The 15,035-nt window shown below is 37.7% G+C and overlaps 1 protein-coding gene across 7 annotated transcripts in view; it reads left to right on the top strand.

Moving 5' to 3' along the window:
* The window catches only part of ZNF407 (zinc finger protein 407), a 338,196-nt gene that overhangs the window by 123,544 nt on the left and 199,617 nt on the right, over positions 1–15,035 (top strand). For all 7 annotated transcript variants that reach the window (XM_066992723.1, XM_066992722.1, XM_066992725.1 and 4 more), the window contains one exon: positions 9,563–9,637. In XM_066992723.1, coding sequence (XP_066848824.1) covers positions 9,563–9,637 — 75 coding nt within the window. The remainder of the gene's footprint in view (positions 1–9,562; positions 9,638–15,035) is intronic.

Below are 15,035 nucleotides of genomic sequence, written 5' to 3'. Positions count from 1 at the left end.
CTCAACATACTCTGCAGATACTCAGATGCAGGTGCCCATTACTGCTTCAAAAGACACTGGACAATGTGCCTGGAGATAAAGCCTCTCACTGATTTCAGTCATCCAAACGATGGTGCGACATGTGCCTTGCATCAGCTGGGGAAGTCACTCTGATGATCTGAGAGCACCATGTTCACGGTCCTTTGAAAAATGCAATGTACCCATCAGTGTCCTGAAATCAAGGAGAGAAGACACTTTAGGGCTGACGCTTGCAGATAGTGACAGGCAATATCCTTTCCATTCTTTGTCCTGAAGCAGATTAGTGTGACATCTCTTTCCAGACGCAAGGTGGGGATAGGCAGAACTGATGCCTCCTGCACCAAGTTGTAGCTGTGCCGATAGGCGAAGTCCTGAACATGCTGGGAAAGGGGTCATGGGTAAGGAGACAGAACGATGTCTGAAAGGAGGGTAGGAATGGGAAAGGGAGGGAGCAGTTATGGGAATGCTGGATGTACATACTGTGAGAAAAGAGAGGAAACAAGCAATTTCTTGGTGGCGAAATTGGTAGGTGCCCTTTTATATGTAGCTGAAAACCTCGATTTATGTCAAAAGAGTTCCTAGAGCCTTATTTAGCATAACAAGGATGTTCTCTGGTATTGTCATGTTTCCGGGTGTCGATGGTAATCTGTTTTAGATGCAAGGCAGTGTAAACACTAAGCCTAAGGTGGCATTTCAGAAGTTAGAGAGCCTGTGTGCTGGTAGGCTGAGAGGCTGGTAGCGGTACTGCAGAAAGCATTGTGATTCCTTTTTTTTTTTTTTTTGTCTTTTTTTTTTCATACTTTGTGCAGCTGTTAGATTATGAAACACCTGTTAGAGGTGACAGTTACAGATGTTTGATAACCAATGAAAATTAATAGAACATGTGATTCTTTTAGCTTAGAAGTGATTTGGTAAGGTGTGTTTAGAAATGTAATTACACAGTGCTGCTGTCTACCATTATCACTTAACATTCATTAACTCCTCTGAATATTGAAACAAACATTTCTTGTAGCGGTACTAATTTTCTCATGTATTTGTAAGGTGATTTCCTGACAGAGTGAACACCTTCTGACTTCAAAGTTTTTGCCACTGTTCAGCTATTTTTAGTCTGCTCATTAAGCAAACAAAATATGTAGAGAGCCGTTTGTTTACTCCCTGTTATCAGTTTACAAATATACTGTACAAGCAATCTCTTATTTATTTCAGTTTTTACTACCCAATCTTCAATTTGACTTCATAACAGAATTGTGGACATTTAGACGGATAGTAGCTCAGTTCAACTTCAGAAGGAAAGTTCAGGTTTCAAACAAAAATTTTATTACATTTTATTATGCTTGAGAAGAATACCCAGTTGCACATTGTTCGAGAAGATTGTTATTTTTAGTAATGGTGCATGAACAACTTCAGCCTCATTACTAAACATAGGTGTTTGGGGAAAATTAAAAGAGGTATGCATTTCCTAAAATTGATTGCTTTTTTTTTTTTCCTTTGTCTGACCCGTTTCACTGGTCATTAATTTTTAGTTTATTCATAGATGATATTTTGCTGTGAATTTTAGATCCTTCCAAATTCTGTATAGGAATTCCGTACAGGAGTGGGGCAACAGGACGTGACCACTTGAAGGCTCTCTTTTGTTTATTTGAGATAGCGTAGGTACTGGAAGGAAAGATATGCTTCTTGTTTTTAGAGAAATCCTGTAGTAAATTACTTTAAGCTGACTAGTATTTGCCTCAGCTTGCATGTTTTTGAGGCTAGAGACAGCAGATGTGATCTTCTGATGGTGCTTGATTGTGGTCTTGTGAAGTGGATAATGCTTTGGGCCCTGTTCTGTCACTTTTTATGCATGCACATCTGAAACTGTATTGAGGGTGTTTCGAATGATCCAAGGCATATTGTTTTTATATATAAGATCAAGCAGCATCATTTATTGAAGTATTTGTCCATGCAGTAGTGCTTAACCATATAGACCAGTTTGTGCACTTTGAGCCATGTGGTGAGATTCTTTTGAAACATCTAAGCCCCATTTTCAGCAACGAGTTATACCCTAAGCAGTGCAGTGGCTTTCTGCCTCCTTTAATAAGGCAAAGTGTGTGGTTCCTGAAAACCATTCTCAGTGCACAGAAGCTGTACTGAATGTCATGTACAGAAGATGTACAGCTGTACGCTGTGCGTCTGGATTTGGGTCATTCATTCATCTTCAATCAAAGGGTGCTTTTCGTGTTGAAAATAATAATAATAATAATAATAATATAAAGTTAAGAATGAATCAATAGCTAACTTACAGGAAACCTTTCTGTTTTAGTTGCAAAATAAGTGACTTCAGGTGAGGCACATAATTGGTGAACAAGTGAGCTCCCTCAAGAGAGAGGTAGATACTACCAATGTTCTCCTCGTTTGGCCTCTGTCCTAGCAATGGCAGACTAATTTCTGTCCTCGATGGTTTGAACTAAATACATCTTTTAAAGGAGGGGAAGTGAGAGGACTATGCGACTTTGATCTTTCCAGGTCAGTTTGAGAGCAGCAGGAGAGGATGTTTTCTGTTTTATTCAGTTTTGTTTTCTCTTCTTTTGTGCCCAGCTCTTTTATGCCAGAATACATAAAAGCAGATAATTGTGCTCGTTGCTACTACTTTATGGCCACGAGACTAATAATTCTTTTGCATCTTGAGGGACACGTATTGGTGGCAGAAAGCAACAAGAATATGTTGAGGGATTTCTCTCTCTTCTGGATGATAGATGCAGGAATATGCAGGAACAACACAGCCGATTGATTGATAGTGCGCAACTCATCCATAATGATCTGTCTGATATAGCAGTAAATTATTCCTGAGATTGATGCAGGTCATTGAACAGCACATTGACAATCCTGTTGTCTGTCAGCCTATTCAAAGCGAGTCAGGAACAGTAGCTGCTGTGATACTCAAGTCTACCTTGGGTTCAAGCTGTGTACAGGTGTTCTGCTAATACAATAGTACAAGTTGGTCTTCTCCCTTTTCTTTACTTTTGTTTGTTTGTTTGTTTTATTAGGCTTCTTGGTTTCATTGCTAGTTCATTCCAAGTAACACAGTAAAATTGATATGAGGTATTTTTAGAAGAGAAGGTTGTAGTCGGTTGCACTGATGATTGCATTGTCCCATAAAATTCGGTTTTGAAAATGCTGGTTTTTGAACTTTGGCAATAAAACATCTCCATGGAAAAGTTAATAAATAATTGAAATGCATACCATATTGTTGCTTGGAAAAGTGTAAAAATAATAATTATAATAAAAAAGTTTCAAACTTTAGGCAGAAAGCCTGATAATTCTCGGAAATTTAAAATTTTGGTTTGTCTTTAGGTTCTATGAATTATTGTGGTCCTGCTATAGTGCTCTGGTTCTTGTCTTGTTGGTGAGGGCAAAGTTGTCCTTATTTGTCTCTTCTGATTTCTCTTTTCAAGAGAAAAAGTCTGCATTTTCCTGTCTGCCAAGTCACTTGCACTTGAAGATGGGGAGGAAGGAGGAGGTATGCATGCCAGGTGTATGCGCGTTACTTTTCAGTTTAATCACTAGTGTTAGTGAGGGTGGAGCATAAAATAGCCATATCCTTCTTTAACACATGGGGTCAGCAGGGAGTGTAAGCCAGCACGTCACAGCACTCTCAGCATCGCAGCCTGAGTGATTACACATGACTTGGTAACCTCCTGAAACGCTATTGATTGTTTTAGCTTAAGAAGAATGATCATAATTGCAAGCTGGAAGTGAAAAGACCTGCCTCGTTTGGCTGCTAAATGAGTCAGCTGGAAATCCCAGCTTTCCTGCACGGGGTTCTAGGACTTGACGTCCTGTCACTGAGGGCATGAAATTTTTCAGATATTTGGATGTTTTCCACACTAGACTTTGCCCTGCCAGATATTTAGTCGAACCTGACATCCTGTCACAAAGGGCATGAAGCCTTTCAGACTACTGGATATCTTCCACACCAGACTCAGCCCTGCCAGATACTTTCTTTTAAATTGAGTCCCTTGCGCACGGTCATGCAAGAGAGTTATCAGCACCCCGGTCTGGACCTTTCAGAATCAGCAAACATCCACGAATGATGGACTTGAAGAAATTCCCAGGAATTTAGACTTTTGATGCATGGGAAAAAAAAAAGATTACTTGTTTATAGAAAACCATTGCTTTCTGGGCACTTCCGCCTTTTCCTTTGCATTCTTGTTCCTGAAGCTGACCTGCTGCATGCAAAATCCTGCCAGAGAGATGAGACTCGGCTAGTAACTTTTTATATAAACTAAAGATTTTAAAAACTTAGTTTTAAATTCCTATAGACTGTTAAGTTTTATTTGACCAAATGCTGATTTGAATGCATATGTATTTATATGTGGAACAGGTACAAATCCGTAACTGCACATACAAGTTTTGTTGAACACACCGAAATTCATGTGGGTCACGATATTCCTTGGGAAACTGGACTATTTCTTTCTTTTAGTAATTGATACCCCTGATGGCATGACTCCACGTGAACCACTCATTCAGCTACAAACAATTAAGGCTTATAGTGCATTTCGAGACACTATAAAGAGCAAGGGTACTTCATTCCTGGAATAAGAACCACCTGAGTCTGTGTTATTGTTTACTTGCCTAAACGTACTGTCCTCTTTCTCGACATGATTGATGCAGTTTGCCTCAGATGAAGGGACAGGGACAGGAATTCAAGCGCAGATCATGGAAAACAAAAGCCAGTGCAGACAGAATAATGCATTATTTCTTCATATTTTGTGATGGAGCATAAAAGTTTTAGATATCCTTGTTCTTCTTATTCCTTGAAGCTGTCAGATCTCCCATGCGATTTATCGAGAATGGAAAACCATCCCATCTTTTCTGAGTGCCCCAAACCTATGAGAAGACTGAGATAAAAGATCTAAATACTAATAATTTGATAATAATAACATTCTGTTTTACTTCAGAAAATAATAAGAAAAAGACTTTCAAGGAGCTTTCTAAAGCATCTTGTATACGTGGGGCCTGTACGCTTCATGCAGTAGCTTACCTGTATTCTCAGAGTTAAACTCAGATATAAAGAGGTTCTGGACAGTTTAAAGGAGATGTAAAGGATATTGAGAATATGAATAAAGGATAGATATTCATTGTTGTTCTCCTGGACTTCTCTGCCATCACTGAACACTGCTGTCTGTAAGATAAATTCTCCGAGAGCAGTTGCCGAGAGCTGTGTATCCATCGCGAAGTGATTTAAAATCGCTCTTCAACTGCTGGGTACCTCATTTGTAGAGTCCCACAAAAATAAATTGTAGTGCTGGTCCTCTTCCGCAGGTGGGTTATGAGATGGCTGGCCTGTTGGCACGGCTCCAAGTGACTTTTTGGTGGAAGTAAGCTGTGATGTAGCTCCTTCCTTGGAACGAGGCCAAGGCTGAGCGGTAGGCGCTCAGGAAATACGGGACTATCACAGATTTCGTGACGTTACGGCCCAGAATGCTTGTTTGGGTTTGCGTTTGTTTTCTTTAACGTGGCTTTCCACTAACAGAGCAATACATGTATTAAAAAGAAAAAAGCTTTTATAGATTCAAAACATATTAAAACCTAGAATCTTTTGCCCTCTCAAAATAAGACACTTCACAGAGCACAATTCTCTCCCTGCGGAGAATATGAGAGAACAGACAATACATGACAGATTATTCATTTTCCTTGGGTACTGTGATGATAAACATTGCACGTGCTGAAGAACTTGTATTACACTAGAATGAAAAGTGGAAGTCAAGATTGTCCAACATGTTTCTTTATTCTCAGAATTAGAATTCCCTTTGTTTCTTTTGTACATTAAAATATGCTTTTATAACTGAAGACAAGTCTTTGGAGGCTCCTAAATCAGTTACAGACTTTCTCAGAGTGAGTCCAAGAGCTGTTTAAAGGCTGCCATGGAATATGAGTGGACACGTTCCTGCAAAGCCACAACTCTTCTAAACTGAAAACAGAATATTCTTCAAACTTATTTTGGGAAAGGTGCTTGTATATTTATGATTGAAAATTAATTTTAGTTGTAGTTCATGTGTAAAAAACTGTCCGTAGGGAGTGTGGATACTGTTGTAAAGCTCTTTTGTCATTTTTCAACTTGGTTTTAATTTAACCTGAATTTTGAACATTGAGCACATATTCTGGGGGATTTTGCTAGTTTGGAGCCAGAGTAGATGAAAATCACTAAGGATTTTTTTTTTAAAAAAAGACACAAAACAAACAATAACAAAACCACAGATGACAACAACAATACAACCACCAGAATGCCACTGCAAGCAAATAAAATCCTGCATACTCATCTTTTCCAGAGCCGGAAGACAATTCTAGGAGCAGTCTTCCTACTGAATAGGGAGAGCTCTTGCTGGCCATGACTTGGGTGTACAGGATGGACATTTCTGCCCTAAGACCCCTGGGAGAGCAGCTGGCAGTGACTGCTCATCTTCGTGTGGGTTGTGGATGAGTATGTCTAGATCGGATTTTGTAAAAATGATTTCAGGCCTATAGTATGGCCTGGTTTGCTGCTGGCTTGTACTGGAAACAATAGGAGAATGGCTACTACAGATTTTTCCTACTCCCTCTTGCTGCATTTCTGAAACCAGTTAATTTCTAGCATTTGAACGTTTTTGTTTCCACTAGAATTAAAAAAAAAAAAAAAAAAAAAAGATGAAATTCAGGGAAACCCGAACTGGTGGTTACTGCAGTTTGTGGAAGGATTCTCCCTGATTTTAAGATATATTACAGCAACGTATATCTAATGCATTTACTCCTTGTGTCCTTAATGGTGCCAGACAGACTTCCTTTAAGATTCATTTCAAAAGACCAGGGCTAAGTCGTGTCTAACTATCCAATTCTGGCAGTATCTTAGGGATAAGTGATGTACCTCCGTGGAGGTAAGTTAGTTGGTGGTGGAGAGAAAAACAATATTTTTTGATTCCTAAATCAGTAATTGGTGGGAAACCAAATTGCTGAATGTACTGAAAACACTTTCTGAGGTTGTTTTTTAAAGCCAGCAAGCACTTGATACCACCTCTCCCTTAAAATCACCTGTAGGGGTTGGTAAGCATAAACAAATGGTTTCCACACCTGTCTTGTTATCATGTTGTCCTCAAATCCAGCATCCCAATCAAGGTATTTAGACTTTGCTTTTATTTTAAGGAAAAATATCTTTTCTCTGATGTAAGGGCTGTCTCTGTTGCTTGGTAAAAATATTTGCATTTCATTCTTAATTTCTTATGAAAATAGCAACTTTGGTTTTATTTTCAAGGCCTGCTTCTGCTAGGTGGGGGCCTGTTCCTGAGCTGTGCTGAGCACTCGAAGCTTGCACAAAGTCACGCTGCGCTCTTCAGTATGAAGTCTTCAAGCTTTGCATTAAAAAGCTTAAACTGCTAGTAGGCACTGAGACTTTTATTGAGTCACTCTTCATTTTATTTGTGCTGTATAACAGCAGCAAAATGGTTCCTCAGAACCAAGGTGCAAAAGATGGGAAGCAGCTAATGGGAGATTAATTGCTTCAAATTATTAACAAGGCCTTTGTCTTTGATTTTACAGGAAGGTAGTTCTATCTGTACCCCCTATAGATGCACTGTAAAGAAATGTTTGGCTTTTGTTCGGGAGCTTCAAGTATACAGGCTCTAAAAAAAAGAATAATCTTCTGTAGAAGCGTCCCTAGAAATACAGCGTAGTTGGTTGGGACCTTTGCCTTCCATGTGGTGTAAGGACACTTTGCCATGTAAACCTCCACGTGCCTTTACAATTTCGATTTCACATTATCCTTTCATGGTAATATTTTTCTTTTTCTTTTAGAGAAGGGTTGGTTTGTAGCAAAAAGTAGAAATATTACTGAATTAAGATCAGTTAGGTACATTTCACAGCTGTGAAGAAATGGCTATGGTTTCTGCCGAAAAGCAAGAGAGCAGTATGTTTTGAATGCCTTGTGCTGTTATCAGAACACATGATTTTATTTTGTTACAATTATTTTCCCTACGTACAGTAATTCCAATGACACTTGAATAGTAATGATGGTGGCAGTGTGATAGATTATCCACAGATGTAATGATTGGGTTGCTAGATTTGTAAATTGTGTAGGGGAAAGTATTTAAGGTATTTCTCATATCTTTTTGTAAAAATAATGAAGTCACTATCATTTAAATAAGACAAAATTATATTCTTTTACCCTAAAGGATGCACAAGAGAGATTCTCTGTAATAATGTGAAAGTGCCCAAAGTAGATCAGACATGGAGAAACTACATTATCATATTTGTAAAGGAAAAGTACTCTTTCTTGGCTTTTGTGGCTCATACATGCCATAATGCTACAGTGTTTTTTACAGTCCTTCCATTGTCCATTACTGCAAACACGTCCAGATGAATTCAGCATTTAATGTTAAAAATCTTATAACATGCCAGTTTGATTTGTAGCCCTTCATATCATGGAATGCTAATTGAAATCATATTTTTGCATATGTCATGCCTTTCATGTACATATGCAAATAGAGTCTATTGCCTTTCAGCTATTAGTAATTAACTTTATGAAGGACAGCTGTAATACATAATTAACAAAAATGTTTGCAAGCCCTTTTCACACTGAAAGTTACAGCGGTACGATTTTTGCTTATCAAGAGAAGCATTTTAGTTTGAAGCTTCAGTCTGATATCTAAATTGTTTGAAGCAGTCACATGACATAATTAAACTGATGTTCAGGTCTTATCAGCAGCAGAATGGCACTCCATAGGTTCCCGTCTGTTTCATTACATATATCACCAAAACTAAATTAAATTATCTGTGTTTTGTTTGGTGCAAACGTAATGGCAGGTAGTGTAAACGTTGCTGCTGTTGTTGATGCCTTGAACAATGTCTTGCCAGTTTGAAGACATATTCCCACTCCAAATGTAGTCACAAATGTGTGCTTCACCTTTTCCCCTCCCTCTTTCACAAGGCTATAAAATAACTAAGGCTATTAATTTGTTTCCATGTATATCTCTTTAAATAATTAATACAATGGAGTTTGACCAGACATAAGCAGTGATTAAAGCATCTGATCTTGCTGTATTTTTTTATTACTCTCATTAAAAAAATGGAACTACTTATATGAAGAAAGGTTGTAGGATGGGCCCATTAAGCTTAAATAAATTCAAAGGTGTAGCTGAAACTGTATTAGTTTTTAACATGAGAAAATGCATATTTAGGCAAAAAAGACTGTATTCTCACTATATTATATAAGGTGTTCTAATGTGCAAAGAGAAGCAGAAACAGTTCTTCTAATTTTTGACCGATGATATATGGTTATGATTGCTTATTTGGAAGAGAAATACCCAAGTGACTACAACCTGAAGAAAAAGTGTCATCACAGAATGGACTCCCAGATATAATTTGTAGTCTAGCATGGTTCGTTTTGTTTGTTTGTTCGTTTGTCTCTTGGTTTTTAATTTTGCAATTAGTAGAATATGCTCAAGTGCATGCTCAAAACAGAAAAAGTCAGTATTAAAAATAAAAGTATTAAAAACACTAATTTTCCTGTTTTTTATGTGTGTTTGTTTGACAGGGTGGCCTTTGTGATGAAGAAGCATTTGAACACTCATTTACTGGGCAAGCATGGAGTTGGCACACCCAAAGAAAGGTAAGCCACTTTAATTTTTTTTCTCATATTACCTCATATCATTCATATAATATGGGCTACCTGGAGTATTTAGTGTACCCAAAATGAAATCACCTGGACTTTTAGCTCAGCTATAACTACAGAGAGAGCTAACATGCTTAAATGCTCTGCTAGCATGGTGCTTATGACATGTTTGGAGGGCTCAATGGAAAACTTGCTGTAGAAAGCAATTCTATGCAAAATTTTGCAACTTTGGGGGCTGGTTTCAGCAGGTGATATTATTTTCTCAAAATTTCCGTAGTTGTATTTCTCTCTTCAAGTACAAAATCAAATGTATTTTTTTCCTCTTTCTTGCCTTGCTGCTTTCTAAAATGGCTTTCTGAGATTTATTTGATTACTGAGGTCAAAGTCACAGAGGAATTAAAAGCAGTTTCCTCAGTGTTGGGCAGGAACAGAGATCTGAGGTTTTGACTTTATAAAAAATATTAATTTATTTAATTTTTCAATTATGTACAGTTACTTAGTTGAAAACTTTGTGTGAGAGAGAGAGAGAACAGGTCATTTTTATTCTATGGTTTAAAATGTAACCATTTTTTGCAATCTAAGCTGCACTGTTTGCAGATAAGAAGAGTTTGCCTCAGATTTATTAGCCATATTGTGGTGTAACTATTGGCATTCCATTGAATTTTGGAGGTAATTTGAAACTTGGATGTTTTCTGGATGGCCAAAAGGTGGCATATTCCCTCTCCATCTGGGTAAATGGATGTATCCCACCTGCAAGGTTCGTTGCTGGACACTTGATTTTGTTTCAAGTATTACCACCTTGTAACTCATTCTTTCAGTGTAAGATTTTATAAATAAAGCTTATTTCCTGTTTTTAATAGAAAAGAAGGGGAAAATGAATGGTAGCTATGAGTTGTAGGAGACCACAGGAATACTCTTCCTGAGTCATGTTCATTTCCTGTTAAAGACACAGAGGGTGGTAGTTGTTCAGAGTCTTTCCTCACAAGTTCATCACAATTAAATCATGGAGTGACCAAAGAGGAGAGTTTTAAATTAACACTCCATATACACTCCGTTTGACTAAGCACATGCTTAAGCATTGCTTGTATTCTTTATGAGATTGCCTCTCCAAAATGCTTAACCTGAATTTCCGTAACACAGTTATTTAAAGAGTTTTGAGATATTCTTTTTCATCTAAAATGTAGAAGAATGCATCGGAACAAGAGTAACAGTTTCATAAAAGCAGTTATCATATTAAAGTTTATGCCGGTTTTCTGTTGTTGTAGAGCAACACTTGCAAAAAAATAAAAATAAAGTTTTGCTCTGGTGTTTTGTTTGGTACTGGAAACGTTTAGTACCACGGTGTTCTTTTACAAGGGGATATTTACTATGTAATCATCCTAAATACAACATAGAGAGCACTTCCGTTACCCTAGTGAACATGTGCGCAATAAAGGGTACATACAATAGATATCCAAATATAGTGTCTTAGCCGGAGAGGCATATTTTTAGCGATCATCGTCTTGGAATGGATTCCCAAGCAAGCAGGACGCTACAGTCTAAATGGGTAGTTGCTGGCTTCTGTTTGTATATTTCTTCTGAAGGCTGCCTGGCTGTTTCTGTTTTCCCCATTTCTTCCCCTATTCCGCAAAGGCTTTTAGCCTGGCCTGCCAGCGTGGCAGGAGGATGCAGGGGAGGAGGAGAAGAAGAAGGGGTCCCCCACCACCACCTCTTCACACAGTGGCAGGTTCGCAGCCCCGGCTGCCCTGGGAGCAAAGAACCGAGCTTTGTCCTGCAGCCTCAGTGCCCCATCCGCAGCTGCACACCCCTGGGCCAGCATAACAAGCGATATTTGAGTGACTCTGTGCTCTCTTCATCTGAAATTTCTTCATCTGTCTTGAGGATGTTTCTTACCTGCAGTACCTTTTTAGCTGGCACTTCAGCTTAATGAAGAGCAACATCAAATGGTAGTGGCAGAGCTACCACAGTATAATTTTCTAGGAACTGTCCCTCACTGGTGATCGTGGACGTTTAAACCACGTGATCGAGTGCAGTAAATACCAAACCACTGTTGCTTTCCTTTCCACCTTTCCCTTCTCATTATGGGAGAGTTTGTTGCCTTTTAATGGCTTTAGGAACCAAAGAAATCCTTCTTCAGCATGTTAAAGCATCACTTTGGGTATAAACATATTCTAAATCAAGTTACCTAGTTTTCTTACCTATTTAAAACATTAATGCCTTGATTATAATTTTGCAAGCTTGCTATATTTTAATTTCTCTAGGACAATATAATCAGTTTATTCTTTATGTTTTGAATTTGATTCTGCTCTCTGATACATTGCATATTATAGCAAATACTAATAGAAGCTAGCTAAATAGGCTGTGACAATTAAATTAATAATGCATTTTATTTGCAAGTGTTTAGTCTTTGTGGTTTGACTGATATATGCAAAGATGGTAATTTATTAAAAGTAAATTCATGTAATTGTACTACAGAGTTTGATGGACCAAAAAAAGTTGTCAGCATGACTATCATCAAAAACAGAAAATTGAAATAAGTTCAAAAGGGTGCTTGAAAAATATTTTTATACACCCTGAGAAATTGATCCCTTTTTAAGAAACTTCTCAGCAAAGAATTTTTGGTGACAAACATTGAGTTCTGAGAGGGGGAGAAAAAAATAGCATTTACATTTAGTGAAGCAGTACTGAACTAGAGTGACTTATTCTCTCTAGCTTTCCATAACCCATAACTATAGCTTTTTTTTTTTTTTGTATCCACAAAAGGGAGATGTTATAGAGGCTGTGGCAGTGTTTGCATATGCAGATATAGAAAACAAGCATAATTCATAATAAGATTGCTACTGAAACATCTTTTGTTTCGAGTTTTTTTTTTTTTTTTTTAAGACAAAATGGATTTAAGGGAGTAAATGTTATGCAGCTGCAAATCACAGAAGCTTAAAAAAATAGCCTTCTTGTGAAATGTCTTCACATTTTAGCCACAAAGAAACCTACTGCCTAGTCCATTATGGTCATTACCATTTAATAGCTAACTGAAAAGTGGAATGTTTTAACACAAAAATTCCTCTAAGGTATTTTTTCCTGTTATTGGAACTGTGATACTGATTTACTGTCAACTTGAATGTGTCTCAAAACTGGCATGTTATCTGCTAAGTCCAAGGCCAGTACATATTTGGTACTTCAGTGTCAGTAATCTTCATGGGACCTATAACTATGTCTTATTGGCAGGATAAATCTTTGGCTACACCTTTATTGTGTCTCGGAGACAATGTGGTTGAGGACGAGGTGAATGCATCCATAGTGTTAATGGTGCTGAGTCCTAATTTCTGTTAGAAATTACGTTACTTACCTGTAAACTGAGGCAAAGCAGGAGAAACTGAGATGATTCATCACTAAGTTTAAGATACACAAAAATATGCGCAAGAAAATAAAAATAAATCACTAAGTCACTCATCAGTGAGACAGAATCTAGCTGCTATTAAGGACAACTCTGGATTTAGAAATTTTTCATACAGAAACACATTTATCTTTTATACATTTTTTCGGTAGACCTTTATTATTGTACAACATGCATTTTACAGTAAAGAAGACTTTGTTAACTAGAATTCTATCTGATATTTCTGTTTAAACTATTTTTATATAAGTATGTAACAGAAAGGCCTTAACTGACAGTTGTTTAATTACCTCATTTTCCCTGTGAATTGCAAATGATGAGTTGCCTCTGAAACAACTCTCTGCATATGAGTAGTTCCATTGAATCAAATAGGATCATTCATATATATATATATATATAAAGTTTCTTGGATCAAAAGTATGTGTTGAACTGCAATCTGTGTTCCAAGACATTTTCTGCAAAGGTCATTAATAATATGTTTGTTTTTGTAAGGTCATTCTGGCATATTTTCACGTGCTTTAAAAATGGGATACAGTGCTAGCGTTTTAAATGTGGGAGAAAAATAACTAATGATAGACAGGGAAATACATCGATAGGTTTTAGAGAACTAGGGGAAAATTTTGACCAGAAATTGCAGCACACCCTGAGTCCATACTCCTTTTGCCAGAAATTTGCCTGTGTTTTCTAAGATCTAAAGATATCATTGTGGTTAAGCAATGCCATCACTGTTATTACTGGTGGACTTGTATCTGAGATCTCAAAAGTCATTAATAGGATATTTGAAAGCTGCCAGTTTCTACAGGAAATTAAAAGTTACATTCCTTGGTATAAGTGACAGGACTAGCTACAGCTATGATTTTCAATGTACTTGTATAAGACCACATGTATTCTGGAATACCAAATGCTACTAACGTGTGGTATAGCTATCCTGAAACGTGTGAGACTGCATGGTATGTCATTAGCAGGCATTATTGAGGTCTGAAAGAAAAGTAGCCAGGAAAAATGAATGGGGATTTGATGTTCTGTAAACTCTTTAGAAAGCTTGCCTCATGCTGTTTTGTAATAAATTGCAATGTCCTGATATTTCCATTTTGGATGTAAAACTAGAAGTGAATGAAGTCTTTCAGCCCAACTCTCTTTTACTTTATTGAACTTCTAATTTTCTCTTGAAATGTGTGCGAGTAGAGAAATTTCTGATAATAACTACTTGATATGCCTATCTTTGGTAATATTACCACGTTAAGTAAAAAGATTGAGATGTGTTACAGCAGATTCGGGGAAAACAGGTGGCAAAATTCATAGAATGCTATGTCATGTATACGCGCGTATATGTATGTAATCATCTTCTAATAACTTGTGTTGTGAAAGAATGAGTTCTTTAATTAACTATCTCACAGACGGATTTGCAGTTAGAGGTGGTGGTGGTGTTGCACACTAATACATAGACAAGAAGCTCCCCATAACCACTGGAAGGTAACGTGCTTGGTCTGGCCATCAAGCCTTGTGATCACCTTTTACTGCTTCTTGTTAATAATTTTGAGCTTTCCCACAGAAACCTAACATTACTAGTTTAATTGGATGGGAATGAAAAATATACTTAATTGATCATTTCCTTCAAACGGCTTAAAAAATACCTTGGAGAGTTGCTGTGGAAAAACATCGATAAGGAAGGAAACGTTGCTTTTCCTTCAAGTACTTGCTAGCATGAAGCTTGTGATGAGCAGCAGAGAGCGGACAGGACTCAATGCTTTAGCACCGGTTCTGAGCTAAAATTTTACTCAAGATCTACGTCAAGCTCTCAGTATTTTGGTTACGTACTTAAGCTATGAAAGCAGTGTTTTGCTGTGGAGCACATCTCCTGGCTGGTGCTGTAGTGTGTCAGAGTGTGAACGTAGGTACGGGCTCCACGTCCGCCGTGTCCTGAGTGCGGTTACCTGCCAGTGGCTGGCACAAGAAGTGTGAGGAAGCCTTCAGGGCTGGCAGCAGCTGATGTGCCCAAAAGTC

The sequence above is a fragment of the Anser cygnoides genome, chromosome 2, assembly GCF_040182565.1.
Source record: "Anser cygnoides isolate HZ-2024a breed goose chromosome 2, Taihu_goose_T2T_genome, whole genome shotgun sequence".
NCBI classification, from domain to species: Eukaryota; Metazoa; Chordata; class Aves; order Anseriformes; family Anatidae; genus Anser; species Anser cygnoides.
Note: the sequence above shows the minus strand (reverse complement) of the source record. Positions and strands in the feature narration are given on the sequence as shown.